The following is a 14,513-nucleotide window of genomic DNA, read 5'->3' as shown; positions in this document are numbered from 1 at the left end:
GTCAATATTTAATGTCTTTACCCAAATCTAAACATCTTCCCAGGTATCAGATATTAACTCATTAGTTCTTTATTTTTAATTTCCTGAATGTACAAGATATTTGGGTCTTTGGCAGAGGAAGGAGTACATGAGAACTCATTATGAATGTTGTTTTGGTCTCAAGTTAGTGCCATTGGCAGGAAGAGAACCTTTGAGATTTCTTTGGCCCCGGGAAGCCGAGAAGGCCCATTTGAACAGCTTACGTTCAACAGGAATGTTGTGAGGGCTCACGCAAGCAACAGCAACTTCGTACAGAACGGCTCATTTCCCATAGGTCTTATGGGGCTTAAATGTCATCATTTGTATTTAGTAAAATTCTTAAACCTTGAAAACACTGATTTCTACATTGTCTTGTAAAGTTATACTCAGGAGGTTTATGTTTAATGTTCTTGCAAAGGGCAAGTTTCAAAATTGGAAAATAGAAAGTAATGTGCATTTTTTGGAAAGATCTTCATGAATACATTAAAATACCTACAAACTCCTGAGTATCTCCTGCATGTGGGTGTATGGAAACTTTTTGCAAACCTAGAGGAGTTAAGTCAGGTGAGTTATACTGGGAAGATTCCAATAGCTGGGTTTTCAAATTCACCAGAATTCATAAAAATCTACGCTTATTCTAGTCCTGTGGCTTGTATTCTATATTCTATCCCCATATAATCTCTTGATCAGGAGTTCGGGTTAATGAGCCGGAAATCTAAGTGTCCACTGACATCTTTCTGAGAGATTGCATTTTCCATCTTCCGAGGCCTTTTAAGAAACTAAACATAGCGTTTGCTTCCGTAACACACGTACTAAAACTAGAACCATACAGAGGAGATTAGCCTGGCCCCTGCACAAAGATGACGCACAAACTTGTGAAGCATTCTATATTTTTTTTCTAGAATACGAGCCCTGAAACAACTTCTAGAATCTACTCAGGAACCCATCTGGTTCACTGCTGTATCCTGAGGACCTAAAACTGTGCCTAGTGCCTGGGAGGACTCAGGAAGTAATGTGGAATACATGAATTTCCTCAATCAATAATGCTGAATATTAAAAAAAAAAAAGTTAAACACATTTTTAAGATCTCCATCATCATCATAAATATTTATTTTCAAGTAAATGTCCCTTTCTCGCATATTTTATAAATTAATATCTTTCTTCTAAAAAGGAAGAGAGATGCCAATAAGAATTTATCTGTAAGAAACACTTATAAGAACATATATATTGGAGAGTGGAGAAAAAGAGGTCTTTGAATTTTGCCAGGAGATAAGTTCGAAGTGGAAAACCTCTCTAAGAATAGTTTTTGATTCCTCACCCTCGGAAGGGTGCCTGCCCTTGCTTTCTTTCTCCCTGGACCTTCGACAAGCTTTGGGTTTGTAAACGGTTCTTCGGAGACCTCCCTCCTGATGGATTTCATTTCCATGCTCACAACGGTAAAATCCTGGGATGTCCCAGCTCCGTGCCACAGAATCACCCTCCTCCCCGGGGGAGTTGTTGACGGCTGTCTGATTTGTGTGCGTGGGCTCTTGTGCCTGAGAAAGTTCCGCGAGCACCCTCCCACGAAGGAGACATCCTTTCCTCTGCCAGTCAACATTTTCCAAAATAACTTGCAGCTTCTGTTTGCCACTGTCCCCTCTCCTGTGTGGGTTTTATGAACACAAAATTCTGCACGCATGGAAACACCCTTTCCAAGTCTGTTTTTTAAAATTACTTCAACTGAAAGCAATATTCATGGCAACAGTTTGTGTAGGTTAATTACATGGTTCAGTTATTCTTCTAACAAAGTGCCAGGCTCTCAGAAAGGAACAAAATAAAGCTTTACATCTATCAACGCCGTTAATAGGACTTCTGTATGGAAGGAGAAGCAGCGAGGAAAACCTACACCTCTGCTGAGATAAATACTATTTATTTCGTGAGTAAATATTTAGACCTCCTCCCCCATTTTTTTACTTTGACCTCTTACACCCAGTCCCTATCCTCATGGAGCAAGATTTTAATTTTTACAAGCCATTCAAAAAAACCACAAAAACCATAGATGGAGATTTATTGAACACTTACTAAGTGCTTAGGTGTGGGGCTGAGACCCTGTATGGGCTAATTTGCAAAATTAGACACAGCCCCTAGTTTGGGGGAGTTTTCAGTCCAGTGGGGGAGAAATTGATTCGATCGTGGTGCTGCTGATGTTATCAAATTGAGATAAATGCAGGGGAGAAAGGAGCAGAGATATTATGAAAGAAAGCTTCTAGGTTAGGGCAGATGGCGAGGTAATTACAGACAGGAAATTCTTTGGGAGGCAACGGCGCGCAAGGAGAGAGACGAAGGAGTATTTAACAAGGTGAAACAAGCATGAAATTAGGTGAAAGTAAGGAGACCTTTGGTAAACTTTGAAAACAGACTTGAATAAGAAATGCTTTGAAAAACAAGGGAAAGAATGTAGTGTTGGGAATTAGATAAAATCTCAGGAGCTCTCAATCCTTCAGAATATATTTAAATTCAGTTTTTAGTAAATAGTCTGGAGAAACGTCAACTTCTCATCAAAACACGTACGTTGCATTCATCTCAGGCTGCTCTAACATCACCGAGTGGGCAGCTTTTACACAACAGAAATGTATTCCTCATCGTTCCAGAAGGTGGAAGTCAGATTAGGGTGCCAGCACGGTCAGGTGAAGGTCCTCTTCTGGTCCCCTTAACATTGTATCCTCACATGGCAGCAGGAGCCAGACATCTCTCTGGGGCATCTTTTATAAAGGCACTGACCCCATTCACAAGGCCTCCATCCTCATGACCTAGTCTCCCAAGGGCCCACCTCTGAATACTGTCACACTAGGGGTTAGTGTTTAACATATGAATTTGAGGGGACACAAATATTCAGACCATAGCATAAGAACACACGCTTGCAGCCTGCTAAAGCACGGGGCGTTAATAGACTCTTTCCTCAAAGTCTATACTATAACCCACATGGGAATGCTTCATATTATGTTACAAATGGGCAAAGATGAGTTATAAAAGCTTTTCCTAAATTTAAGTGGTCCTATATCAATCAGGTTAAATTCGTTTTTGTACCACAATAACAACCCCCAAATCTCCGTGGCTTGGTGTCCTCGCTGGGACCCATGCTGAGGGGGCAGCCACCACCTGGAACGTTACGGGTCTTCATGGCAAAGACAGAAGAGATCAGGGCAGAGCGCAGGTCTCTCTGACTCTTCAAGCTTCTGCCTGAGGCAACCCCTGGCATGGCTGTTCACACTTCAAAGGTCTAAGAAAGTCCCATGGCCAAGCTCACCCTCAGTGGAGTGGGGACCCGTAATCCTCCCCAGGAAGGGGAGCTGGATGAACAGGAACACCAAGGCGCCTCCGAAGAAGCTCCCCGGGGGAAGCCTGGGGCACGTGTTACTCACACGTGAGCCATCTGTGACAGTCACTGAGGAGAAGGAGGCTCGGAGAGGTCAGGTCATCGGCCAAGGTCACAGAGCTAGTGGGTCGTGGAACTGGATTTCCAAGCCTGACTCTTCATGGTCTTAACAGATGCCTCTTGGACACGGCATTTGTGAGGCAGCTCAGTGCCCTCTGAGAAGGCCTGCTCGCTATCTCCAAGTCCCTCCTGCCCAGAGATCAAAGCCCGCTGCTTGACAAGAAACTCGCATCATCGTCTTTCAAATTACTTCTTGCTGAAGCTGAAACGTGACCTTTCTCCCCATGGCGTCTTGTCCTCTGAGGTCTTACCACAAAATCATTTTCTGGGCTTTTGTTATCTCTGTCCTCACTGCTGTCCCTTCCTTTAGCGGCCTTTTAGCCTGGATCTGCTTTCTCTGCGCACCGTAGTGGTCATGCTAGCAGGAAGCACGTGGGCCTGCCTTCTCTCGTTCCCTAACCCTTGATGGGACCCATTACTCGTTATTTTAATCAATAACTCTATCAAGGAGCACGTAGGTTCAGCAGCCTGGTCGGTGCTATGGAATCCTGAAGAGTGTCTGTCAGTAAGGAGGAAGAAGCATTGGCGACAAGAGAAGAGTAACTGTCCCTCCCAGAACCGCTTGCCTGAGCCGATGGCCCGTTGTGTGCGTACGCGAGCGTGTGCGCGTGGACTGGCCATCTGCCTTCTTCTAAAATAAACTCGAGATGCCTTATACATGTGAAGTCATTGTAGCAGGTTTAAGACCAGATTAAAGTTTGGCAAGGTTAAAATTACAACATGGAGCTCTCCGTCAGATTTTCTACAGGTGCAATGAGGCGCCCCAAATTTAAGGCTGTATTTTTAGAAGCCAGCAGGAGAATTAAGTTTATGGATAATTTGGGGGGCTATCTGATGAGGAGTTCCATGTTGCTACTTTAATCACGGACTGCCATCCCCGGCTTAACACCAACCAGCACGAGCCCTGAAATCAAAGGCAATGTTTGTGGTCAGGACCCATGCAGGGGCGTAGGACTCAACAAAGCATAAACAGAAGTAAAGGGTGAATTAAACTAAGATGTCCCAAGTAGAACTTTCTTTAAGTGTGAGGGATGGGGGGGAGGTTGGTTTTTTGAGGAGTTACCTGTTTATGATGGAAATACCGTTTTTGTTTTACAAATGTTTATCGTGAGGACCTGCTTCCATCCACACCGTCACAGCTCCTGCTGACAATGGGCACTTTCCCTTTTCCGCTGTCCGGGCTAATGGTAAAGGTGATGAGAAAGAGAATGTCTGTGCCATGAGTGTCCTTCTCTGCTCCTCCTGCAGGCCTTCCGAGGGGGAGTCTGTGAGAGCCCCAGACCTGTTGCCCGAATTCCTCGCTGCTGTCTTTCATCTTGAGAGCCTGAGGCAAAGAGATGACTCAGGAATTCATTTCTAAGGAAAGCACCATTTTGTTTTATATTTTTTCCCTAAGACTCTTTGGACATAACAGGTACTAGGAATTATGAAACCCCAAATAAACGGGCAAGAAGAAAAATAAATGATCAACAATACATTTTAACTACAAAGCTGCTTTCCCCATAAATACATGGTCCACTGCACACTTAGGAATTTTAAATGGTGCACATCTGGAAACATTAGATCATCTTTCCTGAAATTTGGGTAGGGCTTAAAAATGCTTGATTTGTTCACTGGTTTGTTTGTGGACAAAATTGGCACGTTGTAAGGAGAAAATAGAACAAGAACCGAGGTTTTGTTTGTGACCAGAAGTTTGGCTTTTGTAGGATTTGGTCCCAGGAAAATCCTATTGCACACAAGCCTGGAGCCCCATTTACACTGTAGTCCATGGGAATGGGGGCCCAAAGTAAATGCTGCCCCTGGAGTTGGACAACATGGCGACTATGGGTCCCAAAGCCTCAGAACCACTAGGAATTTCTGCTGGGGGCACTTCAGCATTTGCTAATAAGAAAAACTGGAAAGAACTTTCCCTGACTTCCCTAGTTCCTTCGACCCCCACCGCCAACTTTTGGTGTTTCTTTAGTCTGAACTGTGCCTTTTCAGCGTCACACCAGAGCCCTTCTGTAGGATCCAGAGGAAATGGTCCCAGCCGTTCCAGAAAACCAGCTCTTCCCTGCAGCGGCAAGAAGGCCCTGCCAGAGCATCACCTCAGAGGCATGGAGGGAAGGCTGCCATGGTTCCCAAACACTTCGCCGTGAATCCCTGCGCCTTTGCCCGGGGTGCCGGGAAGCCTGGGTGTGGCGGGCCGAGAAAAGAGGAATGATCTATGGGAAGAGACTTGGCTCCATTTTTGTAGCTTTGGCCTTTCAGCCGGTTTAGTTTGCTACTCAAACTGAAAGCTCATTAGATTCCCAAATGAATGAATAATGCTGTTGCAAAAGTTTTCCCTGGAAGCTGGACTGGACTCCTGGCCAGGCCCCCAAACTGGAGAGGATCTAGGTCCACTGCTCTCCCTTCCAAGCTAAGGCAGAGGTGAATTCAACCAAGCTCAGCCACTGCTTTCAAATAACTGTGGAAACCCCCATATCAACTGGTTTATAGTTGTGAAATATGTACAGCACCGGGGCTACTTAGGGAAAAGAACCAGGGGGTGCGAGGTTGTAATATCATATACAATACTTTTACGATGCATCGCGCTTTACCAGGCACTGGCTCAAACATCTCTTTTAATCCTTAGCACACACTATGAAGGTGATTATGTTGTCCCCATATGTCCCTGAGGCTCAGAAAGATTCTGTGACTTTACAAGGTCATATGGCCAGTAGGTGGCCAAAAAGAACCTGGATAAAGGTCTTCAGGGGGAAAAAAAAAATCCAATGCTCTTCATACCAGAACTATTTCTAAGTCTTCGGGTCAATTTCCCTTTGTTGGGGAGCTGTTAGCATCATGAGACAAAGCTGAGGAATCAGGGGGCGGCTCTGGAGGAAGGGAGGTGCGCCTGCCCTCCACAGGCCCATCGTGCAGAACAAAAGCATCATCACCGATAGTTAATAATATTATGAAAATATACAATAAATATGATTATGCACATAATGCGTATAACATGGAATAATTATAATGCATAATAATACATAATGTAATTATAAATAATAATTATTATACATAATAATGACATACAAAATATAATTCTAATACATAATAACAATAAAAATATAATACATAATAATAATACATAATGGTAATAATAAAGGTGAAAAGATGACTCCTTCTCGAGCCCTGGCGATGGCCCGGCACTGCCTGCTGGTGTCTTTGTCTCTACAAGCCCCCTGTGGATCTGACACGAGCCCCTCAGTTTCCAGGAGCTTAGACAAATTAGGCAACTTGCTGGAAGGTACGGTCGTTCAGGGCGGAGGCAGGAGGGGTTCGAACCCAGCCCTGTCTGAGCACGTTCTCCTTCTCCTGTCTGCACAGCGTGGCTGCAGAGGGGAGTCTGGGTCGTGCTGCGGCGGCCGGAGCTGCGCGGTGACGTCACCGGGATGAACGTGGCCGCGTAGCTGGGGGCTGGGCCTGCGGGAGCGTGTCTGTGTTGCGCGGGCGAACACGGGTGGGAGTCGACTTCTCTCTGCTCTTTCGTAGGCAGCTCGGGCGAGGCAGGGAAAGAGACGGGGCGCTGACTGCGAGGTCTGCTCGCGGGCTTCAGCTCAACAAGGGCTGAGCGCTCTTCCTACCAGACTGTGTTCGAGAAACGCCAGACACTGTTCTGGGCACTTCGTGTAGACGAGCTCATCCAAACCCTTCAGCAACCTGACAGGGTAGACGCTCTTGTTCTCCGCGAGGCGCAGGGAGCGGACGGTTTCCCCAGATCCCACAGATGCCGGCTGCCCAGCCCAGTGCTGTGTCCCCCCAAGACGGATTTACAACAAGCATGTTTTTGTCTGGGGCCCTGAATTCCTTTCACTGTTCCCCTAAACACATTGGATACTTATTATAAAACAAAAGCAGGCCCCATCGATCTAGACTCAGCCCTGAAAAGGCCTTTTATGCCCATCTTTCTTGACAGAGATGGCCCATCTTTCTTTCCTTCCCTAATGCACCTAAAAAAATAAAGCCAATAGGGGGATGAAAGAAAAACTTACAGCTGCTTTCAGAATCGTCAAATATCTTCCTTCTCTTTTTTGAGGTCTTTCAAAACTTTAAAAGCTTCCAATTATCCCTACCTGAATCTTTGACTGAATTGTTTACCACTGATGCTTCTTGCCTGATTGTTATCTGGGCGGGTATCGGATGTTTTTTTACTCATCCTGAATACCAGTGGGTGCTGGCAGCCCGAGCTGTGCCCCGAAGCGTGGGAATCTGGGGCAATGGCCCAGGGCTGTGCTTTGAGGAAATCCGTGACTGGAGCTCCCAGGCACCCCTGGTGGAAAGCAGCTGCCAGTGAGTCAGCATGGGAATCGGCCATGAAGGCCACAGACGAAAGCCCCCCCACCTCGCTGCATGCCTCTTCTTTCCACTGGTTCCACCCCTAGCCTTTCTGCACCTGCAGTTCCTGCTTCCTTCTCCACCCTTTCCAGCCTTGATGAGAACCACAGCCGTTTTGAGCTGGATGAGAACTTGGAAGTGACCTAGTACATTCCACCATTTTCCAAAAGAGGAATCTGGGATACAGAGAAGGGTAGGTGGTCCCTCAGCAGGCCTTGAAGCCTGGCTCCTAGAGCTCCAGCCAGCCCACACCCATGTGCTCACTTTCAAGACCTGCCATCTATCTTTGGGGAAGCGGAAATGGTTGTGTCTGGCAGAATCCTGTGAGGAATGAGCCCTGAATGTTTTCAGAAGAAATAACTTTGATAAAACTGCTAGTGTGGGCGGACGAGAACCCCACAGACATGGTCAAACTCTGAAAGACGAGCGCAAATTGCTAAGCATGAGGCTGGGAGAGAAAGGGGGGAAAGTTCAGGGGTAAGAGAAAGAGCTCTCTGTTCAGAGAAGAGAATGGAACCAGAAAAATGGTCAGGGGCTGTGGGCTGTGTATTTAACCCCCTCTCCACGATCCAAAATCTTCAGTAAAATAAATGTTAAATAATAATTCATAATTCCAAAAATGTTTGGCATGAGTGGGTTTACAGTGGAAACCAACATAGGAAACCAACCAAGGAACTTAACTTGGCATTTGGCCCATGCTGTTCAAGAAAGAAGCAGTATGGATACCAACAGGAGTCCAGGGGCCAGAGAAAGCCGTTGGTATCTCAGTGTCCCTCCGCAAGTGTGTAGATATCTACAGAAGGGCTTTGGACTTCCCTGGGCCAATGAGCCCATTGTATCCAGATCTCCAAAATGCAAGGGCTGACATCTGGGCATGAAGATGGACGCAGCTACGTTTGGGGAAGCAGGGCAGCCCCTACCGCATGCCTTGGTCCACTCGGTCCTCACTTCAGGGCCATGAGACAAAGGATTTAACCTAGACCTAGACTGAGCATGAGAGTGGAAAAGAGGTGATAGCCTACAGCAGGAAAAATATTTAGTTAAGGGTAGGACTCTTTTACACCTCAACTCAGGTATGAGGAAGTGGGAGAAGGGAAGAGGAAGAGAACACACCCCCTTCTTGATGGCACCTGTCTGCATTGTAGCCAGAGACTTGGTTCCATGCGTCCTGTGTCACCAAAGGCCAGGGCCCCTCCCTTCAAGACAGTGTCACATTCAAAGAAACAATCCAGCTGATGAAACAAATGGAAGAGCTATTCTCATGTTTTCTTGTGTTTCTCAAATACCTTTTATGGAAATCCAGTGTATAACCCATAGCAGTACTTACTAAGATTCCTTTCCTGTCTCCCCAGGGCCCACACCCCCTGCAATGCCTCTTGATCCAATCTCTCTCTATTGAAAATTGTCTTTATCTCTTTTTTTTAAGATTTTATTTATTTATTTTACAGAGAGAGAGGCAGCGAGAGAGGGAACACAAGCTGGGGGGGTGGGGGAGGGAGAAGCAGCCTTCCCGCTGAGCAGGGAGCCTGATGTGGGGCTCAATCCCGAATGCAGGGATCACGACCTGAGCTGAAGGCAGACGCTTAACAACTGAGCCATCCAGGTGCCCCGAAAATTGTCTTTGTCTTTATCCCTCCCCTCCCCACTCTCCGCTCTGTATCATGGAGATCAATTTAGCCTCTTTGACTTGTGTTTTCATTTTCTCTTCTTTTCCCTGATTCTCGGCAACAAAAGAGACTCCAGGAGCTGCCCCAAGGAGCAAAAGTCCTTCCTTTCCCTTCCACTCTTCAGTGTGCATTCTCAGTTCTCCTAACTGTAAATCACAATAAGGATGGGAGCTGAGCTGGTGAAACCAGAAATCTCCCCCAAGGGCCAGGGAGAAGGAAGAAGCGAATGGGCAAATCTAAACTCAAGTGGGAAGAGTGAACAAAGCTGGAGTGTTTCTATTCATACATCTCATCACTGCCGCTGATGGACGTGCATTCTCCAGGAGACTTCACAGATTTCAAACCTTTCCTATGCCTCAAAATCTTGGTACATTTTCCTGTTTAGGAGGATTGGGTGGTGGTGTCACATGGAGGCTGATGACCTCTGCCTTTGTCACCATTACTAGGAAGGCAAGACAGCCCAACGAGGATTCTTTCATTTCTTTAATTGGAAAGTGACAATGTCAGTCTGTAATATTCAATGATACTTCTTAACCATGTTTAAGGACCCCATTTCCAACCCTGAATTTGACACTGGTAGATAGATGCTTGCTAAAGACGGTTTACTATGGAATTTTCAAAACCAAAGTGTAGGCCATGGCTTATAACCCATCCCAGCAAGCTCACAGGTATGTCATGTAATTACTGAACAAAATCTCTAAGAGTTTCTTGTGTCCAGGCTTCTCAATGCCTTGGGAGGAGAAGCGATATTCTGATAACGTCTGCGCTGTCTTCTGCAGTGGTGTGAGCAAACGAACAGGGCGACGGCTGCACCTGCCTGAGCTGGGAGTGGCTCCACTGCCCGAGCTGACTTGGTAGCCCTTGTTACTAAAGAATATCTGGAAACGGAGTAGAGACTCTGCACAGAAAATCATGATCTGTGCCATCAAGGAAAAGGTGAAGTCACTCAGTGAGTCCCTCAGATAGGTGGCCCAGAGCTCCAGTGTAAGCTTACTCAAAGAGATGGAGGGCCCTGTGGCTGCTGGGAACCCCTGGGGTTTCCATTCTAGAAGGTAATTCCATTAACTTGAGGTCATGGCTCTCAGAAACATGGATTCGAGTTTGAGTGCATTGTAAATCAAGCACACAAAACAGTGGGCTCCAGTCACATCCTGGCCGACCCTGTGAGAACCCTAACACCAAGGGTGTGCGGGACGTGGCTCTGTCTCCAAGGCGTTCAGAAGTGAGTTCAGGCAGGAAAAGACCTACTTCCCAGATGATCGAAGGCACTTTGTTTAACGTCCATACTGAACCCACACACAAAGCAAATGGGGGCAAACACCACGGGGAGCCTTTCCGGAGGATAAATCACCATTCATCTTTTTTTTTTTTTTAGGTCACTGAAATCCAGGGCCAATCTAAAATGATGCCAATTGCAATCTTGAGAACCGAAATTTGGGAATAGGAACTAAGCAAGCCCTATGATGACTTAAGTTAATTTGTGGAGCTTTGTATAATTAAATTCAAAGAAAGAAAGCCATGACATATGCCCATAAACCAAGATTTCCTGGGAAGCATCCAAAGGGAACAACTCAAATTGATTATCAGCTGTACAGAAATAATTTTGGGTTTTTTTGCAAGTTCAGAAGCAAATGACCATTCAGTTGGGAGTTACTTTCCTCTTTTTAAATTTTTTGTTCAAAATCTAAAATGATCCAAGGAACTAGAATTGAGTTTATTAATGGACGAGACAAAAACAATTAGAGAGAGAGTTTTTAAAAGTCACTTTGGAGATTATGACTCATTTTGATAGGTCTGTGAGGAAGACAACAGCATCTCTTCTGAAGGTTTCTCAATAAAATATGGATCCTCATCATTGAGGGAAAAGATTCCTGTGGGCTTCCTGTAAGTCTGTGAGCTTAGCGATGACGAATTCTCAAGAATCCCATGCACCATGTGATTCTATGGGTCTATGACTTGCCCTCATATTTCCAAAAATTATTTCAAAACCTCGGTAGTAATATGTTATTTTAGAATGTTGGAAAATTAATACAAATCTTCAGAAGAGAAAATGAATTCTTCTCAAAAAGCAATAATCATTCTTATCATGAAGGGGATGAAGGTTTTATGACTAGTACAAAAAAGATATGTTTATCCTTGTTCATCTGATTTGTTTCCCCTCTAATTAAAGACTGTACAGTTTAGGGAATAAGATAAAGCTACCAAAGGCTTTATTAGTATTATTGAAATAAAAATGCACGATACATTTGCATTATATCAGTTAAGCTTCATTTTTCTCTGCAAGAGGCTGATTTCAAATGAGTTTTTCTAGGACATTTAAACAGCAAGCAATATGTTAAATGGACCTGAGATATGGTTTGGCTCCAAGGGCAGTCAGTGTCTCTAAATGATTACTGTGGATCTTGGTTAAATTTTATGCTGTAATGTCACATGCATTTAAGACATATTGATTGTGTCTTGTTTTTCAGGGGATCTTGAAAGGAAAGGGAAGTGGCTTGACAATCTCCAAAAAATGTAGACATCTATAGGAGATTAGAGGGTGGCCTCCACTATGGGATAGGGATAAAAGAGTTTTTCATTCCAGAGGTAAACAAAGGATCAATTAGGACTCACGTCCTTTTCCGGAAGTTTGGCATTTAGGTGGAAATTAATACACTAATCTTAGGAAATCCCCAGCTGTACACTTGAATAAGAAATCTGGTTTTATGAGCAAGAAGCGAAGCCTTCATCCACGTGGCATTGTATGTGGGAGGCTGACCTACTCGGCCATTCTCGGGGATGGCCCTTCTGAGCGGTTTTCCATTCTGTCCCATTCCCATGTCCATCTTCCAAATGTCACAAACCTTCTAGACAGAATGCATTGCCCCAGCTCCTGGAATATGTCCTCTTTCCATCACTAACAATATCTCTGTGACTTTCTCCCTTGCTTTGCAAGTGCCTGAAACATATTTTTAAAGAACACACGGCAGAAAACATCTTGTCACCAACCAACAGACACCTTCTCTATGAAGAAAAATTAACACTTGCAGGTAAATTACCGCTTCCTTTAAAAACTCAACATCTTTGCTACCTTGTAACTTGTCCAGTCATTGGGAAGGGAAGTGTGGGAGGAATTGTATTTGCCTCTCTATGGTCAAGGCCATGCGGGCTGTGAATCAGAGCCTCCGAGGGACTCACACAGACTACGTAACAAGCCACAGACCCTCCATTTCCTCTCTGTGAAATGAGATAACCATGTCTACTTCAGAAGGCTGTTGATCAAATGAAATAATGGACACAAAGAGCTTAGCACATGGTCTGGAATAGAGTAGACACTCGAAGTCCCCTGTTGTCATCATGGCTTTACTCCTCCAGCGGGCAGGGCGACCATCCTGCCAGTGTGCACTGGGACCCCGTTACATAACACACCTGGTCTAGGTAGGGCCCGTCAGAGGATAAAAGGACTTGTTCTGCGTAGTCCTTTCCCTCTAGCCAGGAAGCCCTGCCAGAGTGAGCAGACCTTCAGTGTAAGCTCAGAAAAGCAGACAGTCTGTGAAGCTGGAGGACCTGAGTAGGGCTTTGTGTGGTCTATGGGGCTACAGGTGAGCTTGGGGGCGTGGAAAGGATGGAAGTCCCCGGAAGGACGGGAGGGACGGCATCCCAGATGAAGAGGAGAGCAGGAGGAAAGGCTTGGAGGCAGAAGCCACCCAAGAATGTAAGTTCTAGCAGCATGGTGGTTCGGGGGGTGAGGCTTCCCCCACCGCGAGTGCCAGGCTCACTTCCTGGCCCAGCCTGCTCTGCCCGTGTGACCGTAGGCCCCTCACAGCCGTCCGGCCACACTGCAGTTTCCTCCCTTTGTCGTGCGGATTCAACAAGCTGATGGATGGATAGGCACTGGGAAGAATGGCCGGCACTGAGTCAGTGCTCAGTAAATACCATCATGATCAGAAAGGGCTGCCAGGCCGGAATACGATTTGCAGTCATTCACTTACTCATTTCTGCACAGACTCTTGATCGGTCACCCGCTATGCGTGAAGCCTCGTGGGACATGGGGTTGCCTGTTCACGGTAGTGTGATCAGCGGGGCAGGGGGGCGGTGCTGGGCGATAATGCCTTATGGAATACACACTGCTGAGACCCGCTGGCTTTTAGGTATAGCACAAGATGTCGGGTTGGGACACCATACCCACCTGGCAGCCGCCGACTAGGAACGATTGACCTGCCCAGCATTTACATCGAGGGGCTGCTTCATGCGTTTTCTCCTTCCAGTAAATTATGCAGAGAAGTTACGTTTAATCCCATGGTATAGATGAGGACTCTGAGGCTCAAGGAGGTTCTGTCATGGTGCTCAAGTTCACCTGGCATGTTAAACGGCAGAGACCGGACCCACGCCAGGCCACCTCAGCTGAGAGGCTTCCAGAATCACAGCCACTGCTTTGGAAGCCAAGCTGAGGGACCCAGCCAGGAAACTGCTGGCAACGAGAAGTCATTGAGCTCTTGGACAGGAATGTGATAGGTTTCAAATGCTGTTGAAGAAAGAGTTATCAGAAGCAAAGCACAAAATGGCGCAGAGGAGGGGACCAAGATCAAGAGACCAGCCGGAAGCGCTTCAGTGAAGCAGGGTGAGGTGAGAAGAGCCTGGGCCTGGGCTTCTCAACTGTTCTGAACCTGGGGGCCACGTCCTGCCCACTTCCATTTGAAAAGATGACAATTTTAATTCTCTTTGATGTTAGTTACCACTTCAAAAATAATCATACGTTGTGACAAAACCAAATCAAAGTAATGAAGTGAAACAAACTGTGCATTCAAACTGCCTTTCCCTCCAAAATTGATTGGCCTCCACCTGGAATGATCAGAAATTTTGATTTGCCCCTTCCCCCTATCTACCAACTTCCCAACACCGTGAGGCGCCCTGGCCTGTCCTAAAATGTTCGACATGTGCATAAATAGAAAAAAATAAATGTGAGAGACATTTCAAAGGCAAAGGCAGGAGGACTTGAGGACTGATAAAATGGC

The 14,513-nt window shown here is 45.9% G+C and overlaps 1 protein-coding gene and 1 non-coding gene across 2 annotated transcripts in view; both read left to right on the top strand.

The window, feature by feature from the left end:
- Nucleotides 1–14,513, top strand: part of PLEKHG7 (pleckstrin homology and RhoGEF domain containing G7) — a 50,748-nt gene that overhangs the window by 26,767 nt on the left and 9,468 nt on the right. Inside the window, 10 exon segments of the mRNA XM_087868562.1 lie at nucleotides 487–663; nucleotides 1,416–1,454; nucleotides 4,742–4,782; nucleotides 4,784–4,846; nucleotides 10,292–10,318; nucleotides 10,320–10,468; nucleotides 11,988–12,034; nucleotides 12,036–12,089; nucleotides 12,091–12,105; nucleotides 12,455–12,548. Of these exon segments, the coding sequence (XP_087724688.1) occupies nucleotides 487–663; nucleotides 1,416–1,454; nucleotides 4,742–4,782; nucleotides 4,784–4,846; nucleotides 10,292–10,318; nucleotides 10,320–10,468; nucleotides 11,988–12,034; nucleotides 12,036–12,089; nucleotides 12,091–12,105; nucleotides 12,455–12,548 (706 nt within the window).
- LOC123780962 (U6 spliceosomal RNA) lies at nucleotides 807–913 on the top strand. The gene has a single exon (XR_006776557.2). It is a non-coding gene; the product is annotated as a U6 spliceosomal RNA (small nuclear RNA).

Source organism: Ursus americanus, chromosome 17, assembly GCF_024610735.1.
Source record: "Ursus americanus isolate L20-20 chromosome 17, mUrsAme1.1.p, whole genome shotgun sequence".
Taxonomy (NCBI): Eukaryota; Metazoa; Chordata; class Mammalia; order Carnivora; family Ursidae; genus Ursus; species Ursus americanus.
The sequence above is the reverse complement of the archived record's forward strand: the minus strand, read 5'-3'. Positions and strand labels throughout refer to the sequence as shown.